The 19,470-nt window shown below is 54.6% G+C and overlaps 2 protein-coding genes across 3 annotated transcripts; both read right to left on the bottom strand.

Annotated features, from left to right (window-relative positions):
• Window positions 1–408: 408 nt before the first annotated feature.
• Window positions 409–10,723, bottom strand: NAA60 (N-alpha-acetyltransferase 60, NatF catalytic subunit). The gene is made up of 7 exons (XM_066640637.1): window positions 10,564–10,723; window positions 6,514–6,629; window positions 6,022–6,151; window positions 5,337–5,433; window positions 4,236–4,470; window positions 3,555–3,718; window positions 409–3,050 (listed from the first exon to the last, which is right to left on the bottom strand). The coding sequence occupies exons 2-6, from the start codon at window positions 6,621–6,623 to the stop codon at window positions 3,562–3,564; spliced, it is 729 nt and encodes a 242-aa protein (XP_066496734.1). The 5' UTR covers window positions 6,624–6,629; window positions 10,564–10,723; the 3' UTR covers window positions 409–3,050; window positions 3,555–3,561.
• Window positions 10,724–12,211: 1,488 nt separating this feature from the next.
• Window positions 12,212–18,236, bottom strand: INTS15 (integrator complex subunit 15). 2 transcript variants are annotated; one of them, XM_066640635.1, is made up of 7 exons: window positions 18,166–18,236; window positions 17,331–17,529; window positions 16,347–16,568; window positions 15,658–15,823; window positions 14,116–14,622; window positions 13,466–13,505; window positions 12,212–12,978 (listed from the first exon to the last, which is right to left on the bottom strand). In XM_066640635.1, the coding sequence occupies exons 2-7, from the start codon at window positions 17,520–17,522 to the stop codon at window positions 12,780–12,782; spliced, it is 1,326 nt and encodes a 441-aa protein (XP_066496732.1). In that variant the 5' UTR covers window positions 17,523–17,529; window positions 18,166–18,236; the 3' UTR covers window positions 12,212–12,779. The 2 variants fall into 2 exon arrangements, with proteins under 2 accessions (XP_066496732.1, XP_066496733.1); XM_066640636.1 differs by having other exon boundaries at window positions 18,102–18,202.
• Window positions 18,237–19,470: the final 1,234 nt, after the last annotated feature.

A 19,470-nucleotide genomic window follows, 5' to 3' on the forward strand; every position in this document is an offset into this window, starting at 1 on the left:
CCACCGGGGCCAGTGGGTATCTACACTGGCAGAGCCAGGGACAACTCCTGGGCCTTCTGCATGTGAAACACACCCTCTCTTGCTATGCCATCATGCTTCCCCCTGTTGCTGCTCAGGTCCGGTTTTCACTTCAAGTTTGATGTTGTACCCCCCCTGAAGGCTGCAGGCCACGCAAGCAAGCACAGCCTGCAGCAGCCAGGCCACTCCTTTTTACAACACACTGCAGACCCCCTACCTTTGCTGAACCGGCGTCAGCCCAGCACAGCAGCTATCCTTAGCATGCGCTTGCCAAGGAGCTCATTCAGGCCCCAGCTGTCCAGCCTCATGGTGCGCCAGAGCAATGCTGAGGAGGGAGGCAGCAGCCACCCGACTGCTCCCAAAGCAACAGCTGGAAACAAGACAGGAGAATCAAACATAACAAACTCTTTTAATCAAAGACAATTAAAGTGACTGGCTGATTTTTGCTCTTCAATAAATAAGGGATTAGCAGGCATGTGGTCAGCCCCAAAGCCTTTCTGGGAAGGGAGCCCTACAGCCAAGACCTGATTTTCTTGAACCCATCTCTGAGGAGTTGTGTGTATGCACAGCAGGCAAGGTGTACAAGAGCAGTGCAAAGATTAGTTAGGGACAAGGGGTATACAAAACCAGGACACACAATGAAATCATCATCAACTCAAGACATTTGCAAGCAAAAAAAAATTAAAACAACCCACCCCACATACACACTTAGACAAGATCATTCACTATGATTTGTATTGAAAATGGCCTTTCCCAGTTTCCACACCTGGAGACCATCTGAGCAGAATACTGTGCGGCCCTTGGCCCCGTGGACAACCTGCCAGATGAGGGTGCCTCTGGTTGAGGGTACTAGACTTTGAGCTCGGGTTCAGGTACGGCTCTCCGGGTATTACCACTACCCGGAGCCTTCTTGCCAGAGCAGCTTCTGCCATTTGTATCAGCTGGCAAACTCTGCAGTGCTCTGGCACTAGGGGCGTCCTGGCAAGGAATGCTGGGACAGAAACCAAGAAGGGTCCAGTGCTATGGAACCCTCAAAGCCAACAGGTCACTGTAGAGCACACCAAACCTCTGCAAAGGAAGCCAGTTCGGCCAGGCGAAATGGCAGCCTCCCTTGTAAGAGTGCAGAACTTGCCCCAGCCCTAACTCAAGCTCCAGACTTGGTTGGCTCTCTCTTTCTCACTCCCTCTCCAGCTCACAGGCACTGACCCTTGTTCCAAAGCCCTACAAGGCAAGGAAGCCTCTCTCTTGGTCTCCCAACGGCAAGAAGAGTTTCCTGTCCATGAGGAAATAGGTCATCTTACTCCCCAAACCTGTACATGCACATTAGAGTCAAAGTAGGGAGACAGCTGGGCTGAGCCAATACAGAGAGAAGGGCCCCTTCTGGTGCATGGCTGAAGGGGCAGGAAGGAAGACAGAGCACCTTCTCCAGGCACAGCATCCTCCTGCTGCAAATGCAGTTCAACTTTCACTGCTTTCCATTTCCAACTAGAAATTCAGGCCAACAGATTGAGACGGGAACCCATGGCCAATGTGCTGCCTCGGCCAGCACATACACCCCCCCCCCCAAAGGAAGAGGAATGGTTGGAAAGGGACCTCTTAGCTCAGGAGAAGGAGCAAAGAGCCCCTCTTACTGGGAGCCCACAGTTGGGAGTCAACTACTGGTTATGAAAGGAAGCTGCCCAGCAGTTCTCCTTAGAGGGCCCAGCACTTCTCCCTGCTCGATTGCGGGCCATCCCACCCCCCACCCCCACCCACCCAGGCAAAGCACAAGCCTAACAGGGCCAGCTCTCTGCTGGGGCACACCCTGTCTGCACAACCAAGTGTCTTGATCCCCCAGCCTGCCAAGTGGGTGTGACACTACCCCATCAGGGCCAGCCTGCCTTATGCTGACCACCACACACCCCAAAGCAGAGCTGGAGGAACAACCCCACCCCCCCCAGGAGACCTTGTGGGGTCAGAGATGCCATGTCAGAGGCTTCTCTGACTCCACACCTAGAGAACCAGGTCTTTTTGTCCCCTTAACCAGTGGCTAATGGGGGGGAAGAACATCTTGTGCAAAACAGCCGGCAAGCAAAGACTGCCTGGCGAGGGAACAGAGCACCCATTTAAGGCCCCCAGGACACCTTAACAAGTGGCAGGAACCAAAGATGGGATGCCTGCCTTAGGGCAAGGCAAGCAGCCCCTCTGCACCCCCTCCTCCACTCCCAGTGCACCCTGAAGCAATGTCAGAATGGCCTGTTTGGAACTTCAGGAAAGCAGAGACAAGAGTTGCCTGCCGATGGCTCCCATTGGGGTGGGGGCAAAGAGGCAGACGGTTTAGGCCTGGCTCCCCAAAATCCAACTGAATCAACACATTTAATTCACCCCACACCACCAGCCTTGTTCTACAGCAGCCCCAGTTCTTGAGCTCTAGCTCATACAAGAGGCAGGATATATACAATGTATACTGAAAGATATATACACACACATTTCACTATGAAACAGCAAATTCCTTCCCTGTGCAGCGCCTACTTCATTTAAAATCCCAACTGAGCAAAGGAGTTCCATCTTACGGGGAGAAGTGCCAACGCCCAGGGCTTCTTGGGAGCAGGAGGAAGTGCAGGGGTAGCTCATGCAATCATGCTCCGTTTCCACAACTGCCACTGGTGTCTTAGGTGACCTTGCCACAGGTATGGCCGAGCACCAACTCTCTCTGCCTCCTGTCACTGACATCCTTGCCCCAGGCAGATTTCTCACAGCAACCATGACATTTCCTGCACTGCTGTGAGAAAACTAGCCTGGTACAAACCATCGCTCATCTATAGCGCACAGAGAGCCCGCTGCAGGAGAGCCACGGCTATCGACCCGGATGGCTTCCTTTAAGCAAGGGGCCAAGGTGGGGAACTAGGAACACAGCAAGGTGTGGGTGTCTGCCAGATCCTGGCTAGTCCACAGGTGACATCCTGGCTCACAGGGCGGCCTTGCCAGGGCAGCTGACGTCAGCTTCATCACTATGGAACCATGCGAATCCCCCGATGCCAAGAAGGACCTCCCTGCAAGGGAACAAGCATTGTGAACTCCTTACGAGCATGCAACCCCCCACTCTAGGCCACAGCCTCTGCCTCAGGAATAAGGAACAAGCAGGCCCCAGGTCTACCCACACCTTCCACAAGGCCAGGCAGAGGTCCACCAACCAAAATGCCTTTGGGGGGGGGAGCCTTCCTTCAAGCAGGATCTAAAATAGGGGCTTGAGCTGGCTTCCTGGGTTAAGGGGAACCCCAAATAATGTCTGGGACAATTACCTAGCAGGGAGGTGGGAAGAGACTCGCTCCAGAGTAAGAATGATCACCCCTGAAGCCAAAGCCCAATTTGTTAGGAGCCAGAAATATGTCTTAACCAGCCCTAAGTGACTTCATACCTTGCCAGGCAACAGGCTCCCCCCCCCCCTTGACAGTGCCACACAGAGAGGCACAAATGTGGGGGAAGGTGGCAGCTGGCTAAACAGCCTGGCCAGCCCCTACTTCCCTCTGGCTTCACAGCTGGTAGTGCTTGCCTACCTTGGGGTCACATTGTCCGGCTGTACTCAATGCCGCTCTTTGCCGAAATGCCCGACCAGGGCAAGAGGCTGCACAGGAGGCTCTGGGCTTGGCGATAGATCCGCTGGGGAATTGTGCAGGGGCTCAGATTGGCCAAGGTTGAACCGATGTGCTGGAGATAGTCAGTGCGCTGAGGTTAAGGAAGACCAAGGCAAATCAAAGACGCATTTCAAGCCACACTCAGATGGGGGCTTCCAGGCACACTTTGAGAGGGCTGTAAGACCTTCTTGGCTAGGCGAGGGGGCAATAGGCTTGCTGCAAGTTTAAGTATGTAGTACTGCACACACTGTTGGGAGCATTTTATCCTTGATTCCCAAGTACTAAGGCAACCATCAGTGTCAGGACAGAGATGAGTCAGCCATGGCCTGTTTAAATCAGGACTGTTTGCCCACCAAACTCCAGCCTTCTGACCTCTGCTCATGCAACACAAATACATGAAGCTGCCTTTGACAGAGTAAGCCCCCTGGTCAGCCCTGTCCACGCTGACTGACAGCAGCCCACCAGGGTTTCAAGCCAAGCCTCTTTCCCTAGACCCACATTTGAACTACTCACCCTCTACTCCAACAAGGCTTCCTAAGACTCGGCCAAGACACAAGAAACAGCATGGCACTCATGGCTTGGCTTAGCAGGAGCAAAGGATATAAGAGTGTCCACGGAGGGTGCCCGCCGTTGAGGTACAGGACGTAGGTGAAGCCATCTTTGAGGACGCCTCGGATTGAGTAGTAATAGGGCAGGTAGTGGTGCTGTTTAAAGTCTCTGTTTTCGTAGAAGTTTATTGCAGTGGAGTTTGTGGTGAGCACGTGCAGGTAGATAGCTTTGCAGTGGTCCTGGGCCGTGGTCGAGATGTGGTCTTTCAGGCTTTCAAGTAAGAGAGAACCTGCCACAGAAGGAAGAGTGTCAGGAACAACAGCAGGGCAGCCATACACACACCCAGTAGCAACAGTGACTCCTTGGCTGAATTTCAGGCTGACTTGTGCCAAACCACTTTGCAACTCTGTTGTGAAGGACACCCTACATCTAGTGCTGCGCCAGGAATGCCCCCGTCCCACAACCCTTCCAGTCAAGTAGGAACCACACAGGGTGGATTTGGGCTGCAGGAAAAGCACCGGCTGCTCAGGGATTGCCAGATTAATGAGAGCTTGAAGTTTGCAGAATGGCAGTAGAGCCATGAACCAGACTGTGGGATGTGTTTTCTACAATTCTCAAAACACCAGCCACACTCACACAAGTTTTAAAAAGCCAGGAGCAGCAGTCCAGTACAGACAAGTCAAGGGTTTGACCCCCCCCCCCCCAAAAGCCTTCCCTGGGGTCCCAGTGAATCCCATATTCAAACTTCCTAGTGCCTTCAGTTATGGTCACATGTATTCAGCACCGCAGAAACTTCATAAGCACTTCAGCTTTTTATTTTAAAAAAGACAAGTCTCCAGCCCGGGCAACAAAGACAGGTTTGAAGGCTGATGAGCAGAACACCCAGATGCTGGAGAGGGGCAGAGACAGTAGCGGCCAGGGAGCTGTGGTTCGGTGGCAGACATGCCTCCTGGTCCCAAGTGGTGAGGAACAGCAAAGGTAGGATAAAGCCAGCAACAGCCAAGAGCCCTAAAACACCCATCTTTCAAGCACCATGGGGGGGGAAGCAGTACACAAATGAGAAGCCAGCCTTGCGCTGGTGATGCAGTCGGAGAGCCAGGTTTGTGTTGCTTGGCTCACTGCAGACAGCAGTGCAAGGACTTCCGATGCTCTTACCTACACCATGCTTCCGAAATTCTTTCACAACTCCTAGACTTAAAATGTACGCAACCTGAGTATCAACAGGAAAGCTGGATGCTAAAATGTCACCATCCTGGAAGACAGAACCCAACAGAGAGCCATTCAGTAGGCGATACGCAAACGTACAAGCCCCAATTTCTGTCATTCTCAGTGGCTGGTTACTTTTACCAAGCAGCTGCTCCTCAGGCCAGCCTCCTACACTTGGCAAATTGCTAGAGAAAGGAGAGTATAACCTAGAATTCCTGCCACTTCTGCTATGCCCGGTAGATAAAGGAAGAGGAAGGAGGGGTCCCTCCAAGCAAGGATCCTGGCAGGATATAAATAAGACCAAAAGAGTTGCAACAGAGAGGAGAAGACAGGAGGGGGCTGGGAGGCCCTCTCCACACCTGAGAATCCTTCTGAAGCCTCCAGCAGCTTCAGCACCCTTAGCAGACGCTGCGGTCGCTGTGCCCAGCTTCTGGCTGAAACCAGGAAAGCTCAGAAACTTGCCCCTATGGAAACACAAGCCCAGGGATTCCCCAAGAATTCAGACTCCAAACAGCCTGGAGCATGACACAGCCCTCATCGGCCTACTGGCAGGGCAAGAGGCAACCGAAACTGGGAAGACAGAGGTGGGATGTGGATGCCTCCCCCTCCCCCAAGGCAAGGCTCTTTCCTCCACCTCCTTGTGCACTTTTGTCCGGCTCTTGATCTCAGCCACGATCATTCCCACAATGGTCCCTCGGTACGTGGCTGCCAGGGAGAAAAACTTCTTATTGGAGGTGATGTCTCGATACCACGAGTCCGGGTACCTGGAAAAAAAAGACACCATGAATCTCACATAGGGGTTCACTCCAAAGTCCAGGCTGCTGAAACAGACACCCCAATATGGCACTCATTGCTGGAGCAGATGAACACTGCTGGATAGCCCACTGGGAAGTTGGCAACCAGGAGGAATGGCCAGAAGGGCAACAGGCCTCGGACCTCCCGCTGGCAGAGGAGCCTTCTGAAGCAGTTTCATATGGTCTACGACAAATGGGTCTACACTGCCCCAAGAGTGGGGGTGGGGAGAATGGCCAAGCTGTCAGCCTCCACACCAAGCCTTGGCAGTCCCAGGCCATTCTGTTTCCTCCCCTCCGAGCAAAGCAGTGGCAGGGGCCCAGCGGCAACGTACTCTATGGGGAACCAATCACCGCAGAGCTGCTTGACGGTGTCTATGTCATCATGGCACAGAAGGCGAAGGTTTATCTCACTGAGTGCAGTTGGGGGCACCTCCTCTGTCATTCACACCTGGAAGGAGAGAGAAAGATAAAGGGTCAGGTAATCTGCAAGCCACCACCGCAAGGCAAGCCAAGTGGGTGTGCTGGGAATACGGGTGTCACTGAGAACTTTCCCTGCCTGCCGGGCCCCAGATGAAAGAAGCCACAAACCCAATCCACCCTGTGACACCCCCAGGCTTCCAAAGAGCTTTCCAAAAGAGACAGTCGCAATGTGAAAGGCCAGAGACTTTCCCAAAGCCTCTTCCCTAGGGAACTGAACTCGAAAGCTAACAAGGTCCCTTGGAGTGGCAACTTGCGTGCAAGGCTTGGACACCAAAAGTACAATGGCATGAATTGCCCCCCCCCCCACCAGCAAGGTCTGTCTTGGTTGCAAGATTAGATCTGCACCTTTGCCCTGTGAGGGCCAGTACACAGTCTGGGGGCTTCTGCACTCTCCACAGGTTGAAACAAAGACTCCTAGCCCATGGCCATGGTGAAATCGTGGCTACACTGCTGTAGGAGAGCAGCACACCAGTGCTCTGCATACCAAAAGCACACAGAAGCCGACCACAGTAAGCAACAGCAGCGGAGAAGCCCAGTATGCTCTCTTGGGCACATATCCGTTTGGTCCACGAGGGAAGGCAACCTTGCAAAGCCTTCTTCCTCTCCAGGAACACCTTGGGAATGACTTGCTGGTGGACCACCTACTGCCAACGGACTCCAACCTGGTTCAACCCTTTCTACACCTACCCAAGAGCAAGCCAGCCCCACATAAATCAGGAGGCCTTCAGGTGTCTGTTTCCCCACACTCCATTTGTGCACTCCCTCCTTGTTATGCCCTCAGACACCTTTTATCCTATTCCCTCTAGCTCTTACTTAGCAAGCTCTCCCCAGCAGAGAAGTGTCCTTCCAAACGGCAGACAGGGCAAGCATTGGAGAGGTCAGATCTCTCGCCACCCCCACGCGCCATGCACCAGCCACAGGAAAAGCATCTGACATCCAATCCCAGCTGGCTTTTTCACGGCAGGCATACAGATGTCTAATTATTCAAGGTCCCAAGTTCAAGCTGGAAATAAGAAACCGGTTTCTTAATTATTTAAACTGAGGGGCCCATTAACTTCTGGGATAGGATACCAGCCGATACAGCATACCCATCATCACTTTAGTGTCTCCCAACCAAAACCTGATGTTTTCCACAGGGAAACACACACTGCAAATCCACACAGCCACAGACAAGTGGCAGACAGTCAACAAAACGATAAGAAACCGCATTCCCATGAAGCAGCAGCAGCAGTTAAAGTCCGGTGCGTCAGGCCAGGCACTCCTCCTCGCGCCCCAAGCCCAGGGCACCTGCTACCTGCCTGCTTCCAGCTCATCAGGCTGGTGTTGTGATCATCCAGAGCTCTGTCATGTCCGTGAGCAATTCTGTTTTGCATGGCTACTCCAGCACCTCCCCTGCCTTTGCTTCTCAGTGCTCTGAAGTGCCCAGTCCTGCCGTGCCTGGCAAAGTTCAACAAGGTGGGCAGAAGGACCAGTGGGAGACCCGGGTATGCATCTTTAAAGGGCAGGCCTCACCCAGTTGAGAAGTGTCAGGCCTCCTTTAATTCTGTCCACTGAGACAGGCTCTAGTAAGTGAGAAAAGCACCTTGGAAAAAAATTACTACAAGCCCTTTCAGGGCACAGATCCCTTACTCCTCTGCTATGCAACACCCCTGCTGAAAAGCAATATATAAATATTATAAACAAAACAGCAGTTGTTCCTTTGACAGCGTGCCTGAATCCTAAACAGCTTAACACCAGTATGACTTCTGAAGCCTCCTGGGAATTGTAGTTCTAGGAAGGCATGACATCACAGAAGTCAAACGAGGATTTCTGGGCATCAAAACCAACTCCTGTTCCAAAGATTCCTTGGAAGACGCTGCCATAGACCAAGCATGGAAGACACTGGCTTGGAAGACACTGGGATCCCGGCTTCAGCACTGCACTGTGGCAGCTCCTCTGCTGTCCAACGCATTGCCACAAAGGAATGAAGAAGCTTTGAGTGCTGTGACTCTTGAAAGGGTTACAGAAGTAACAGTGTGTCAACAGGGAGGAATCAGCAAGCCTGCAGAAATCCCAAAGGCAGCTCTCAGGCCACCTGCTGCACCCGCAGAGGTCGGAGCTCAAGGTCAGGTAAGTGCCTTAAGTACAGCCCTTGACGATTGTGATGGCACCTCCGCTTCCAAAGGTCAGGACAACAGCAAGCTCGCTGCCACACTGACACAAGCCTGGCCTGTCTGATCACCAGGCACGAGGCTTGACTTCAAGTCCAGAGAGGCAGAGCGGATTCACAGCTTAGGAAGAAGAAAAGCAAGACCTTTGCCAGAGGTCTGGTCACCGATTTCCCCCACCCCAGGCAGTGAAGGTCCTTGGCTTCCCTTCTGCCTGCCCCATGTGAACTGGCTCCTTCTGTCCTTTGCCTTCTGTCCCTTGTTAGAAAAAGGGATGTCCTAAAGATGTTAGCTTAGGAGAGGAAGGGGCCACTTCAGCCCACCATGTTGGTTGGAGCCCCCTAAACGTCCAGCTTTAGAGAAGAGGGCAAGAGACTGGCTCACAGAGAGCACCCATCCCAAAATACAAGACCAGCTGGTGAACGTTCCTGCTTTAATCAATTGCCACAAAGTGCCAGGAAGACTCATATGTGTGGCAAGTAATGACACCATCATCTTATCCCCACCTGCGGGGAGCTCCAGGGCAGCAGGTACGTCCTACTTCCTCATATCACTGCCGGCGCCACCCTGCGCAGCAGGTTAGGGCAAGGGATGCTCAAGGTCGCTCAGGAATATCAGAAGAGCCCTGCTGGAGCAGGCCAAAGGCCCAACCAGTCCAGCTTCCTGGATCTGACAGAGGCCTCAGGAGCACACAAGACAACAAGATACCTGCATCCTGGTGCCAGTCCTTGCACCTCGCATGCAGAGGCAGCCTACTTCTAAAAACAGGTAATACCCATCATGGGTTGTCACCTGTGATGGAGTTTTCCTCCATCAATCTGCCCAATCCCCTTTTAAAGGCACCCAGGCCAGACGGCATCCCCACATCCTGTGACAAGGAGTTCCACAGACTAATCACACACAGGGTCAAGAAATATTTCCTTTGGTCTGTCCTAATCTCCCAACACTCAATTTCAGTGAATGTTCTCTGGTTCTGGTGTTGACAAAGAGGAAAAAGAACACCCCTCTATCCATCACCTACGTGTCAATCATGTCTGCTCTAGGCCAGGCACCATCCCCACACCCTGTGGCAAAGAGCTTCACAGACTACCTACATGATGGGTCAATGCTGGGACCAGGGTGTTTTCTGTGCTGAACAGGGCTGGCAACTGAAGAAATGTGCCCATTCCCCTCTGAAAAGCACCTAGGCCTTCAGGTGCTACTCCCACATCCTGTTGCAAGGAGTTTCACAGACTAGTCACGCACAGGGTCAGGAACTACTCCCTTCAGTCTGTTCTGACTCTCAATCTTAGTGGATGTTCCCTGGTAGATGCCAAGGGGTAAGAGATCCAGTGGCAGGGGGTTCCACAGAGTAATCACACACTAGCCTCCAAGGGCCAAGCAATCCAGGGGCAGGGGGTTCCACAGACTAATCACACACTAGTGTTCCAGGGCCAAGCGATCCAGTGGCAGTGAGTTCCACAGACCGATCAACGGACAAGCGATCCAGTGGCAGTGAGTTCCACAGACCGATCAACGGACAGGCGATCCAGTGGCAGTGAGTTCCACAGACTGATCAATGGCCATGCGATCCAGTGGCAGTGAGTTCCACCGACCCACCACGCGCCAGACTCCCAGGTCCCAGAGCTCCTGCGACAGGGAGTTCCACAGGCCCCCCCCAGGCGCGCTCCCGAGAACCCGTGCCCGCGCTCAGCGCTGCCTGCCCGGAGGCCCGGCTGGGCCCGCGGCCCCTGAGGTTGCCCTGCAGAGACCGACCTGGGGCGGGGCGGCGGCGGCCCCGGCGGCGCCCGGGCGGCCCTCTCAGCACATCCGCACGGGCAGCACAGCAGCACCAGCCGGGCCGGTCAGGCGGCGGCGGCGGCGGCGGCGGAGGAGACTCTCCTCGGCCGGGAGGGCGACAGGCCGACCTCGCAGCAAGCTGCCTCCCGATTGGCCGCGCGCCGCGGGTCACGTGGCTCCGGGAGGCGGTAGCAGGGCCGCCATCTTGGGCGGGGGTAGGCTGGCCACGCCCCCGTGTGGCGGATGAGGCGGCGGCTGCGCGCGCAGTCTCCACTGGGGGGCAGCAGAGGAGCTCTCCCCCGCTTATGCTTGTCTGCTCGGGAGTAAGTCCCATTGGGTTCAGTGGGGCTTACTCCCGGGAAAGTGTGGCTAGAGCTGCATGCCTACTCAGGAGTAACTTCCATTGGCTTCAATGGGGCTTACTCCCAGGAAAGTGTGGCTAGGACTGCATGTCTACTCAGGAGTAAGTAGTCCTATTAGGTTCAATGGGGCTTACTCTCAGGAAAGTGTGGATAGGATTGTGGCAGCCAAGGACACAATCCTAGGCATGGATGTCTACTCAGGAGTAAGTCCTATTGTATTCAAAAGGGCTTACTCTCAGGAAAGTGTGAGTAGTATTGCAGCATCCAAGTCCACCCTCCCTCTGCCAGGAAGCAGCTGAGCTCCAAGCATCTTTGGCAGGAAGGTGCTGGGGAGCCCTTGCAGCTCCAGGCACAGCCAACAGCTTTCTAGGGGCAACCAGGCGTCTGTCCCAGGTGCGGCCTTGAGCTGCCAGCCAGTGAGATCTACCAGGACTCAACCAGCAACCAAAAACAATGCATGATGTATGTCTGTGGTTCCATCGGTAGCTCCAGAAATTGCATAATCACTGAGCTCCAGCAAGGCCCCATTCACCCAGGCAAGGCCAAAGCCAGCACCAAACACAATGTTGAATGCCAGAATCTTCACTGACCCATGAACAAATCACAAGTAGTAACGCCCCCCCCCCACCCACTAACAGTGGAGTGAAACACTTTAAGAACCACTACCTTTTATTTAGCAACTTCTCCCTTTAATGGACAACAACCGTCAATTCCTGTTGTCTGCTAGGGTTAGGTTCCTGGAAACCCCAACTTTCCAGCCCTGAGGAAAGGGACCAAATGTTCCCTTACTTGGAGGAGGCCTCCATGATTGCCCCACCACCACCACCACCACAAGATGCAGCGCATGCCCCGTTAGCATGGCTGCACTGGAAAACTGGATAGGATTTGGCCCTTACTCCCCAGTACATGAGCACAGGATTGCTCTGCAAGTTGCCAATTAAAGCAAAAGGTTGTTGCGATAAAGATGCTCCCTGGGGCATTTGGTGGGCTGCTGTGAGATACAGGAAGCTGGACTAGATGGGCCTATGGCCTGATCCAGTGGGGCTGTTCTGATGTTCTTAACTACAATTCCCAGGAGGCCTTGCAGGTCTCTTGTTATCTGTTGTGCTCCCGGGGCATTTGGTGGGCCGCTGTGAGATACAGGAAGCTGGACTAGATGGGCCTATGGCCTGATCCAATGGGGCTGTTCTTATGTTCTTACCGTTTCCCTCATTAAGCAGAGACCTGCCAAACCATATCAGAGCAAGAAACAAAGCCAGGGATGATTTTTTGAGTGTGTGGTTGTCTTTTTTGTTGCAGGAACCTTTGAAGCAGAATCCTGCAGTTTAAAAAACACGTGCAGGTCCCAACTCTCAAACTACACATACAAAATAGGAACAGAAGGAGACCACGGGAACAGCTTACAAAACATGAAATGGCCGGTCTCCCTTCCCTCTTACACCAGAAGTTTCCAAGAGAGAGAGAGAGAGAGAGAGAGAGAGAGAGAGAGAGAGAGAGCAGGAGGAGTTCAAACAAAAGTGTTATCCGTGGAATCAGCAGGCGATAAATCCTGTGCCACCCACTTCTGGGGTCCTGCTTAGCAAAGAAGTCATATTGGGCTGACAGTAAAAAAAAAATAAATCCATTTCCTGCTAAACGGCTGGACCTCTCATCCACACAAGGCAAAAGGCCTGTCCCGCTTTCCTGTCTAGTGCATTCAATGCCCTTCTGATGGGGAAAGACTCTCTTCTTGTAGACATCATGTAACATTACAGCAGTGTTTTCTGAGAAGAGTTGGCTCCCTCCGCCAGGGCCCTCAGAATCGGTCAGTCGGCACCTGGTCTCGTGTCCTCAGCGGATAGGCCTGTAAGGAAACGCCATTCCTGGTATGAATGTCTGCACGGGGTGGGCAGGAAGAGCCGGGTGTGCTGGCATGGCTGCGTGAGGAGCGTACCCCAGAGGAGGGGTGTGGATGGGGGGGTAGAAGCCCGGGGGCAAGGCGGCATGGGTTGGTTGCTGGACTGGACCGGAGATCACCAGCTGGAGTAGGCTGCAGGAAGAAGAAGAAGAAGAGAGAGGGATGAGGTTGGCAGGGTGCAGGGCAGTGGAACTAAGAGAGCTGGTCTGTGGAGAAGGGATCCTCTGGGATCCTTCCATCAGACTCATCATTAGCTGGGAAATAGTTGGCCAAAGGTGTACAGCGACAGGAGGCCAAGTGTCTATGAACACAGAAACCGGCTAACACCAAGTCAAACCGGCTTACACCAATCTCCTCTCCCTAGGGCCTTGGGCAGAAAGATCTCTCTCCCAGGGGCCCTGCACCTAGAGATGGGGGAACTGACCCGGGACCCTCTGCATGCAAAGTGGGTGCTCCACACCTGAGCTTCAGCTCCCTCCCTGACGCCGTACGCAAAAGCTGGCCGTGCCATTTGCCACCCTGGTCTCCTCAGGGCAGAGGTCTGCCTGCCTACATTTCTAGCGTGGGCACGGCCTGCTGCCAGCTCTATTTGAGTGTTAAAAACAAGCTGTTGCCTTACTTGTTGTGGGGCAGCCTGGAGCACACTGTCCTTAGATCCTCTGCAAGAAGAGAAAGCAGAACAGGCAACCATTTATTTACATGGGAAGAAAGTGCTTTTTTCTAACATCTAAGAAATCCTACAGCCTCTCCACACCGGACTGTACTGCAAGGCCCCCTCCTGGGGTTCCTCCATTGCTGAGGAGGTCTGTCCTGCAATTAAACAAGCAGCCCCAAGGGGTACTCTTTGGAATGAAAATGTGATACATTTAGAAGGCAGGCCTGGTCATTCACACCCCTTTCCTGGACCTGGGAGGACAGTTGAGGGAAGGAGCTGCGCCAGACAGATCCACTCTGAGTAGGCCTGCTAGGATCGGTCTGAAGACAAATCTGCAGGATGCTGGCATCTTGCAGTCATGGCACCCCAGCCACTCTCAGAGCCTCCCTTGGGAGTCCAGCTTCAGCACAGTGGCCCTTGCAGATACGCTCCCCCCCCACCAAGTCTGGCTGGTGGGCAACGTCCAATTGCCTGCACCGTCCTAGCACACTCTCTGGGCTACAGACAGCAGCTGCTGTGGGCAACAGGCTCTCCCTCCTGCCCCTGCTCACGCAACCCACTGTGCTATACGTCACCCCTCCAGTCACAGGCAGCCCCAGCATCTGCCCACCTACCTCTTGTGCACAGCAGGGCTCCAGAGGCCATAGCCACCTGCAAGGCCTGAGCCAACCGGTCCAGAGCCAGCTCGGTCTCTTGGGAGGCATTGAGCGGGTTGAGTTCATCAGCCAGGCGGCTCAGGTCCTCCACGAGGGAGACCACATGCTCAAAAGGCACCAGCCCCAGGCGTCCGTACAGCTTCTTCTCAGTCAGGTGGCCCTGCAGCATCATCAGGACCTGCAGGACGCTGAGGTGCAGCTTGGAGTATAAGGGGTGGCAGTCCTGGTCTGGGCTGCTGACGGCGGGGTCCTTTGTGCCCGACAGCGGGGGCTTCTTCCTCTTGTATGCCAGCGGGGCCTTCACACACCAGCGGATGAGCCCACTGAGTGGGGTGAGTTCCAGAAACCCAATGGGCAGGCTGGCAGCGATGGGCGTGTTCAGGAAGGTGATGAGGATCAAGCGGGGGTCTTCAAAGATCCAAGAAACCACCATCTCCAGCAGGTCCAGAGGAGGGATGAGGTCATCTGAAAGAAAGGAGGGGATGGCTCAGGGCTATAGTATGGAACAGGCTGGAGCTTGTGCTTCTGGCAGGGCCCCGTCTGCTGCTTTTCTTAAAGAAGGGAGGGTCGCATAAGGTCAGGCACGTGCTCTTGTCTTTCACAATCAGCAACCTGGAGCCTGCCTGCGGGAGAGTGGCTCTGGCAGGGCTGGTGCCCTTTTCGGTTCTGCCTCTGCAGGCAGTAGCAGACTCTTCAAGGGCTGCTTGAGGTCTGTAGCATATGCACAAGCACTGGGTTTAGCTTTAGTATGTGGCAACAACCGCAGGCACACCTGCTTGGCCAGAGCACACTCTGCCAGCCTTGAAATATGCTGAGTGTCTAAGCCCAGTGCTGGAAACAACAGGATGTTATAGAGAAGCGGTCATATCTATGGAATGTGTTGCGGTTAGCTAGAGTCAGCCAGTTGTAGCTAGAAGCTTATCAGTATTGCTTCATGTGTTTGAGAGTGAATAAAGGCTTGAAGGAAGCTAAGCAAAGCTCACTCCTCTCACTCCTTTCCAGCTTCCTCCCTGCATCTACATTTGAATCCTTGTCTGCCGTCTCATTCATTGCTCTGACTCCTTGCTGCTCCAGTTCCTTCTCTCAACCCCCCTCAGATGCTTTTCAGCCTGCACTATATCCAGCAGCTGGGCTTCTGAGTCCTGCTGCTCCCAAAGTTGCTGCTACAAGGTCTTGGCGACCGGCTCTTGCCAATCACCAGGAGGCTTCAGAAGCAAAACATGGCAGCTGTCAGGAGTACTCTCAGCATTTTAGGGGCAGCTTGTGCCAAAGCGGGGCAGCGACAAAGTCAAAGCACAAACAGACTGTTGCCACCTACCAACAAGAGCAAGTGCTGCCTTTGGCAACCAACCACATTTATGGGCAACGCATCCGGAGGCTGAATGACAAGGCAGCTGAAGCTCAGGGTGGTCCAGGGTGGCAACACCTCTGCCAGGCCTGTCCCAGCCCTGCCTGCCCAGAGAAGCAGCCACCAGGGGCCGGAGCATAAAAGGGACTCACCTGAGGACATGTCATAGCGCATGGTGACTGCGGCAATGAACTGACAGCAGAAGCGAGGGCTGGCACTGAAGATCTGCTTCAAGGTCTGGATGGAACCCGGCACCAGGCCACAGTAGTCGTCCACCAAGGCCTGGCCCAGCCTCATGCAGTAGATGGCTGGCGTCCGCTGGAAGAGACGAGCACATGGCCACAGTGACACCCCTGCGGGAAAGGACCCTGGAGGCACCCACAAGATGCAGCATTGTACTCAGGTGCCCAGCTGAGGCAAGCGACACTTGGCTGCAGCCTCCACGTGCCGGGGCCCTGTAGCTGAATAGGCAACAGGTTCTCAGATCTGCCACTCACAGACCTCCAAGAACAGGGAGCCTTTCCTTTTGCTTCGGCTTAGGATGAGAGGTTGTTTCGTGCCCCTTGGGGGGGGAGGTGTGTGCTGCTAGCTGCCTCTCTGCAGAACTGGGCAGCAGTGGCACACAGAGTAGGTAGGTAGGTGGATGGATGAATGTACGGATAGACAGATAGCATTCACAGAGGAGCAAAATAGTGTCTTAAGGCCACACACAACACAGGCACCATGCTGAAGCAAAGGATCTGGTCCTGGGTGGGAGATCACGTGGGGACCCCACAAAGGCCACTTTGCACTCCTGAGGGGCTCCTGCCCATGTGGTCAGTGCTGCTCTGGCCACGCTCACCTGCAGCCACGAAGCCGTGCATTCCAGGACAGGCACTCTGCACACGGCGACCGCCATGGAGACGAGCTTCCCCAGCAGGGCCATCCTGCTGTCATCAGCTTTGTTCCCTTGAGGGCTGAAGAGGGAGGAGAAAATGATCTGCCGGACAGAGTCCTTGCTCTGCTCCTGGAAGTAGCTGCACATGATCTCCAGCAGCTGCAGCTCTTGCAGCGAGTTCAGTCTCTGAAAGCACAACGAGGAGGAGGCAGGCCTGAAACAGTTTCCCACGAACAATCACACCCAGTCTCGAGCCCCTGGCCCAAAGCACCCCTCCTCCAAGTCGCTCAGGGCAGCGGCAGCGCACGTGATTCCCCCATCTGCTACCCTCACAACAACCCTGTGGGGTAGCTTACACCGAGAGAGTGACGAGCCCAAAGCTGTTCAGGAAGCTTCATGGTTGAGCAGGTATTTGAACCCAGCTCTCCAACTCTCTGACCACTGTGCGGGCACTGGCTTTCAACTTAGAGTAACAAAAGTCAGAGTTGGAAGGGACCTTCAAGAACATCAGGTCCAACCCCTACCAATGTAAGTTGTTCACATCTACAACAATCCCGCTGGGGGGCTATCCAGCCTCTGCTTAAAGACCTCCAACAATGGAGGGTCCATCACTCTCTGGGGCAGACTTTTCCACTGCTGAACAGTTTAGACTGTCAGAAGTTCTGCCTAACTTTTAATTGAAATTTCCCTTGGGCAATTTGAACCACTGGTCCTGATCTTATCCTATGGAGCAGGGGTGCCGAAACCCCGGCCTGGGGGCCATTTGCAGCCCTTGGGGACCCCCAATCCGGCCCATAGGGAGCCCCCATCTCTAATGAGCCTCTGGCCCTGTGGGGAACAGGATGCTGGATTCGGCCCAATCCAGCAGCCAGGCTCTTCCAATGTTCCAAAGGCTGCCAGCCGCACCCAGACCATGACCACTGCCACATTCCCGCCCACCCTGCCTACTTTGGTCTGGGAGCTTCGCTCTTTGGGGACTTGAAAGATGAACTCCTCCACCAGCTCCACGGGGCCCTTGTCCACGATGGGGAGGGGCACATTCTGCAGCTGGCTGCTGAAGTAGATGTCCAGGTGGTAGAGGGCCTCCTTGGCAGCGCTCAGGGCGTCCCGGCGGAGCAGCGAGTGGCGAACGTCGCTCATGGTTGTCCTGTGGGAGAGAGGAGGAGAAAAGCACTGTGAGAAGCGCCTGCCAGCAACCAGGGAGCCAGTTCAGACATGCCCATGGGCCACCCTCTGGGGGCCTCAGCACCCGTGAACCCCTCCCACCTGCCGGGTGGTGACCCCATCCACACATGTCACCACTGACCTCATTCACATATGTCACTGCTGACCCCATCGACACTGGTCACCAATGATCCCACTCACACGTGTCACTGGTGACCCGTCTTCAAACATGTCATCGGTGACCCACCCATTTTCATGTCTCACCAGTGACCCTCCATCCACATGAGTCAGCAGTGACATCCCATCTACATGAGTCACTGGTGGGCCCCCATTCTCACGTGTCACCAGTGACTCCCTTCACACGTGCCACTTGTGACCCTTCCTTCGCACGTGTCATCAGTGACTCCCCCATGACCCCCTTCACACGTGTCACCAGTGTCCCCCCATCCACACGTGTCACCGGTGAACCTCCTTCACACGTGTCATCAGTGACCCCCCCCAGTCTCACGTGTCACGCCCCTGGACAGGGCCGCGCACTCGTGTGTCTCGCCCCACCTGAGGCCGTCCCGACCACCTCCGAGCCGGTGGCGCCGCCCGCTCCGCCTCCGAGGCCGCTCACCTCCTCCTCCTCCGCCCGCTCCGTCCGCCGTCCGCGGGCAGCTTCCGCGGCAGCAGGGAGAGACGGCGGCCCGCCAGGGTCAAAAGCCTCGCTTGGCGCAGCAGCAGCCTTAGCCTGGCCTGCCCAGCCCAGCCTGCGCGACAGCGCCACCTGCCGGCGGTCCGGCGCCTCTACAGTTCTTTAATCCACGTGCTCAAGCCCTGCAGGGGGCAGGCCTTGCTCGCTAGCTCGCTCCGCTTCTGGGTTCTCTAAGGAACCGAGTGCGCGGTCCTGGGCGGGCAGGTTCACACGTGCACGTCCAGAGGTGTGAATGGAGGAGTCACCGCTGACACGCATGAATGGCGGTCGCCAGTGACACATGTGAATGGGGGGGGGTCGCTGATCACACGTGTGAAGGGGGTTCACCGGTGACACGTGTGGATGGGGGACACTGATGACACGTGTGAAGGGCGGGTCACCAGTGGCACGTGTGGATGGTGGGTCACTGATGACACATGTGGATGGGGGGGTCACCAGTGACATATGTGGATGAGGGGGTCACCTGTGACACATGTGGATTGAGGGGTCACCGGTGACACGTGAGAATGGGGCACACGGTGGGGCAGTCACTGATGACACGTGTGAAAAACTTAAACCAAAGTTTTGGGTTTGGTTTTAAACAAAACTTTAAGAGAGGAATAAAGATTGTTTTTTATAGCTGTGGCATTTTCTATTCTTTTCTTAATTGTGGTGAACAGCTGTGAAATGCCGGGGGGGGGCACAAAAGGGTCTTTCTGGGACTCCCTTGGGACACGGAAGAGGGAAGGGGAATGAAAGGAGGAGCTGTGGAGGGAGGGGAAGAGAACGCTGGGCTAATGCTCTAACCCAGGGGGGTCTCCAAACCCCTGCCTGGGGGGCCAGATGTGGCCCATGGAGAGTCTCCATCTGGCTCACAGACAGATCGCCTGAGAGCCTTTGGCCCAGTTGACCAAGTACAACCAGAGTTGTGCTTGTGGGGTGGAGGAATGGGGGTCCTTTTAAATGTGTGTTTAAACATTGGGCTTGGGCTTGGGCTGTGTTGGTGCTTGGAGAAATCCTGGACATTTGAGCCCTTTCATTCATTCATTCTTTCCATCTAAGATCTATCTCTAATGTATTTATTTAAATTTTATATTTAATTTTTTTTCGGCCCTTGACACTGTGCCGGATATTTGATGTGGTCCTTTGGCTGAAAAGTTTAGAGACCTCCGCTCTAACCCACCACTCTCCCTCACACCTCCTCTTCTGCTCTGTTCCCCACTTCCCTATCCAATGCAGGGAGTGGGA

This window comes from Tiliqua scincoides, chromosome 13 (assembly GCF_035046505.1).
Source record: "Tiliqua scincoides isolate rTilSci1 chromosome 13, rTilSci1.hap2, whole genome shotgun sequence".
In the NCBI taxonomy this organism is placed as follows: Eukaryota; Metazoa; Chordata; class Lepidosauria; order Squamata; family Scincidae; genus Tiliqua; species Tiliqua scincoides.

Bases quoted from the DNA above. Each gene is read 5' to 3' on its own strand.
- INTS15 (XM_066640635.1), bottom strand. From the start codon at position 17,522: ATGAGCGACGTTCGCCACTCGCTGCTCCGCCGGGACGCCCTGAGCGCT. The intron at 14,623-15,657 runs GTGAGTCCCTTT...CCTTTCTTTCAG, and splicing joins GCGCTATGACATGTCCTCAG to ATGACCTCATCCCTCCTCTG. The intron at 12,979-13,465 runs GTAAGGCAACAG...TTCTTCCTGCAG, and splicing joins TCCAGGCTGCCCCACAACAA to CCTACTCCAGCTGGTGATCT.
- NAA60 (XM_066640637.1), bottom strand. From the start codon at position 6,623: ATGACAGAGGAGGTGCCCCCAACTGCACTCAGTGAGATAAACCTTCGC. The intron at 4,471-5,336 runs GTAAGAGCATCG...CTTCTGTGGCAG, and splicing joins ATTTCGGAAGCATGGTGTAG to GTTCTCTCTTACTTGAAAGC. The intron at 3,719-4,235 runs ATATCCTTTGCT...ACCTCAGCGCAC, and splicing joins CACCCTCCGTGGACACTCTT to TGACTATCTCCAGCACATCG.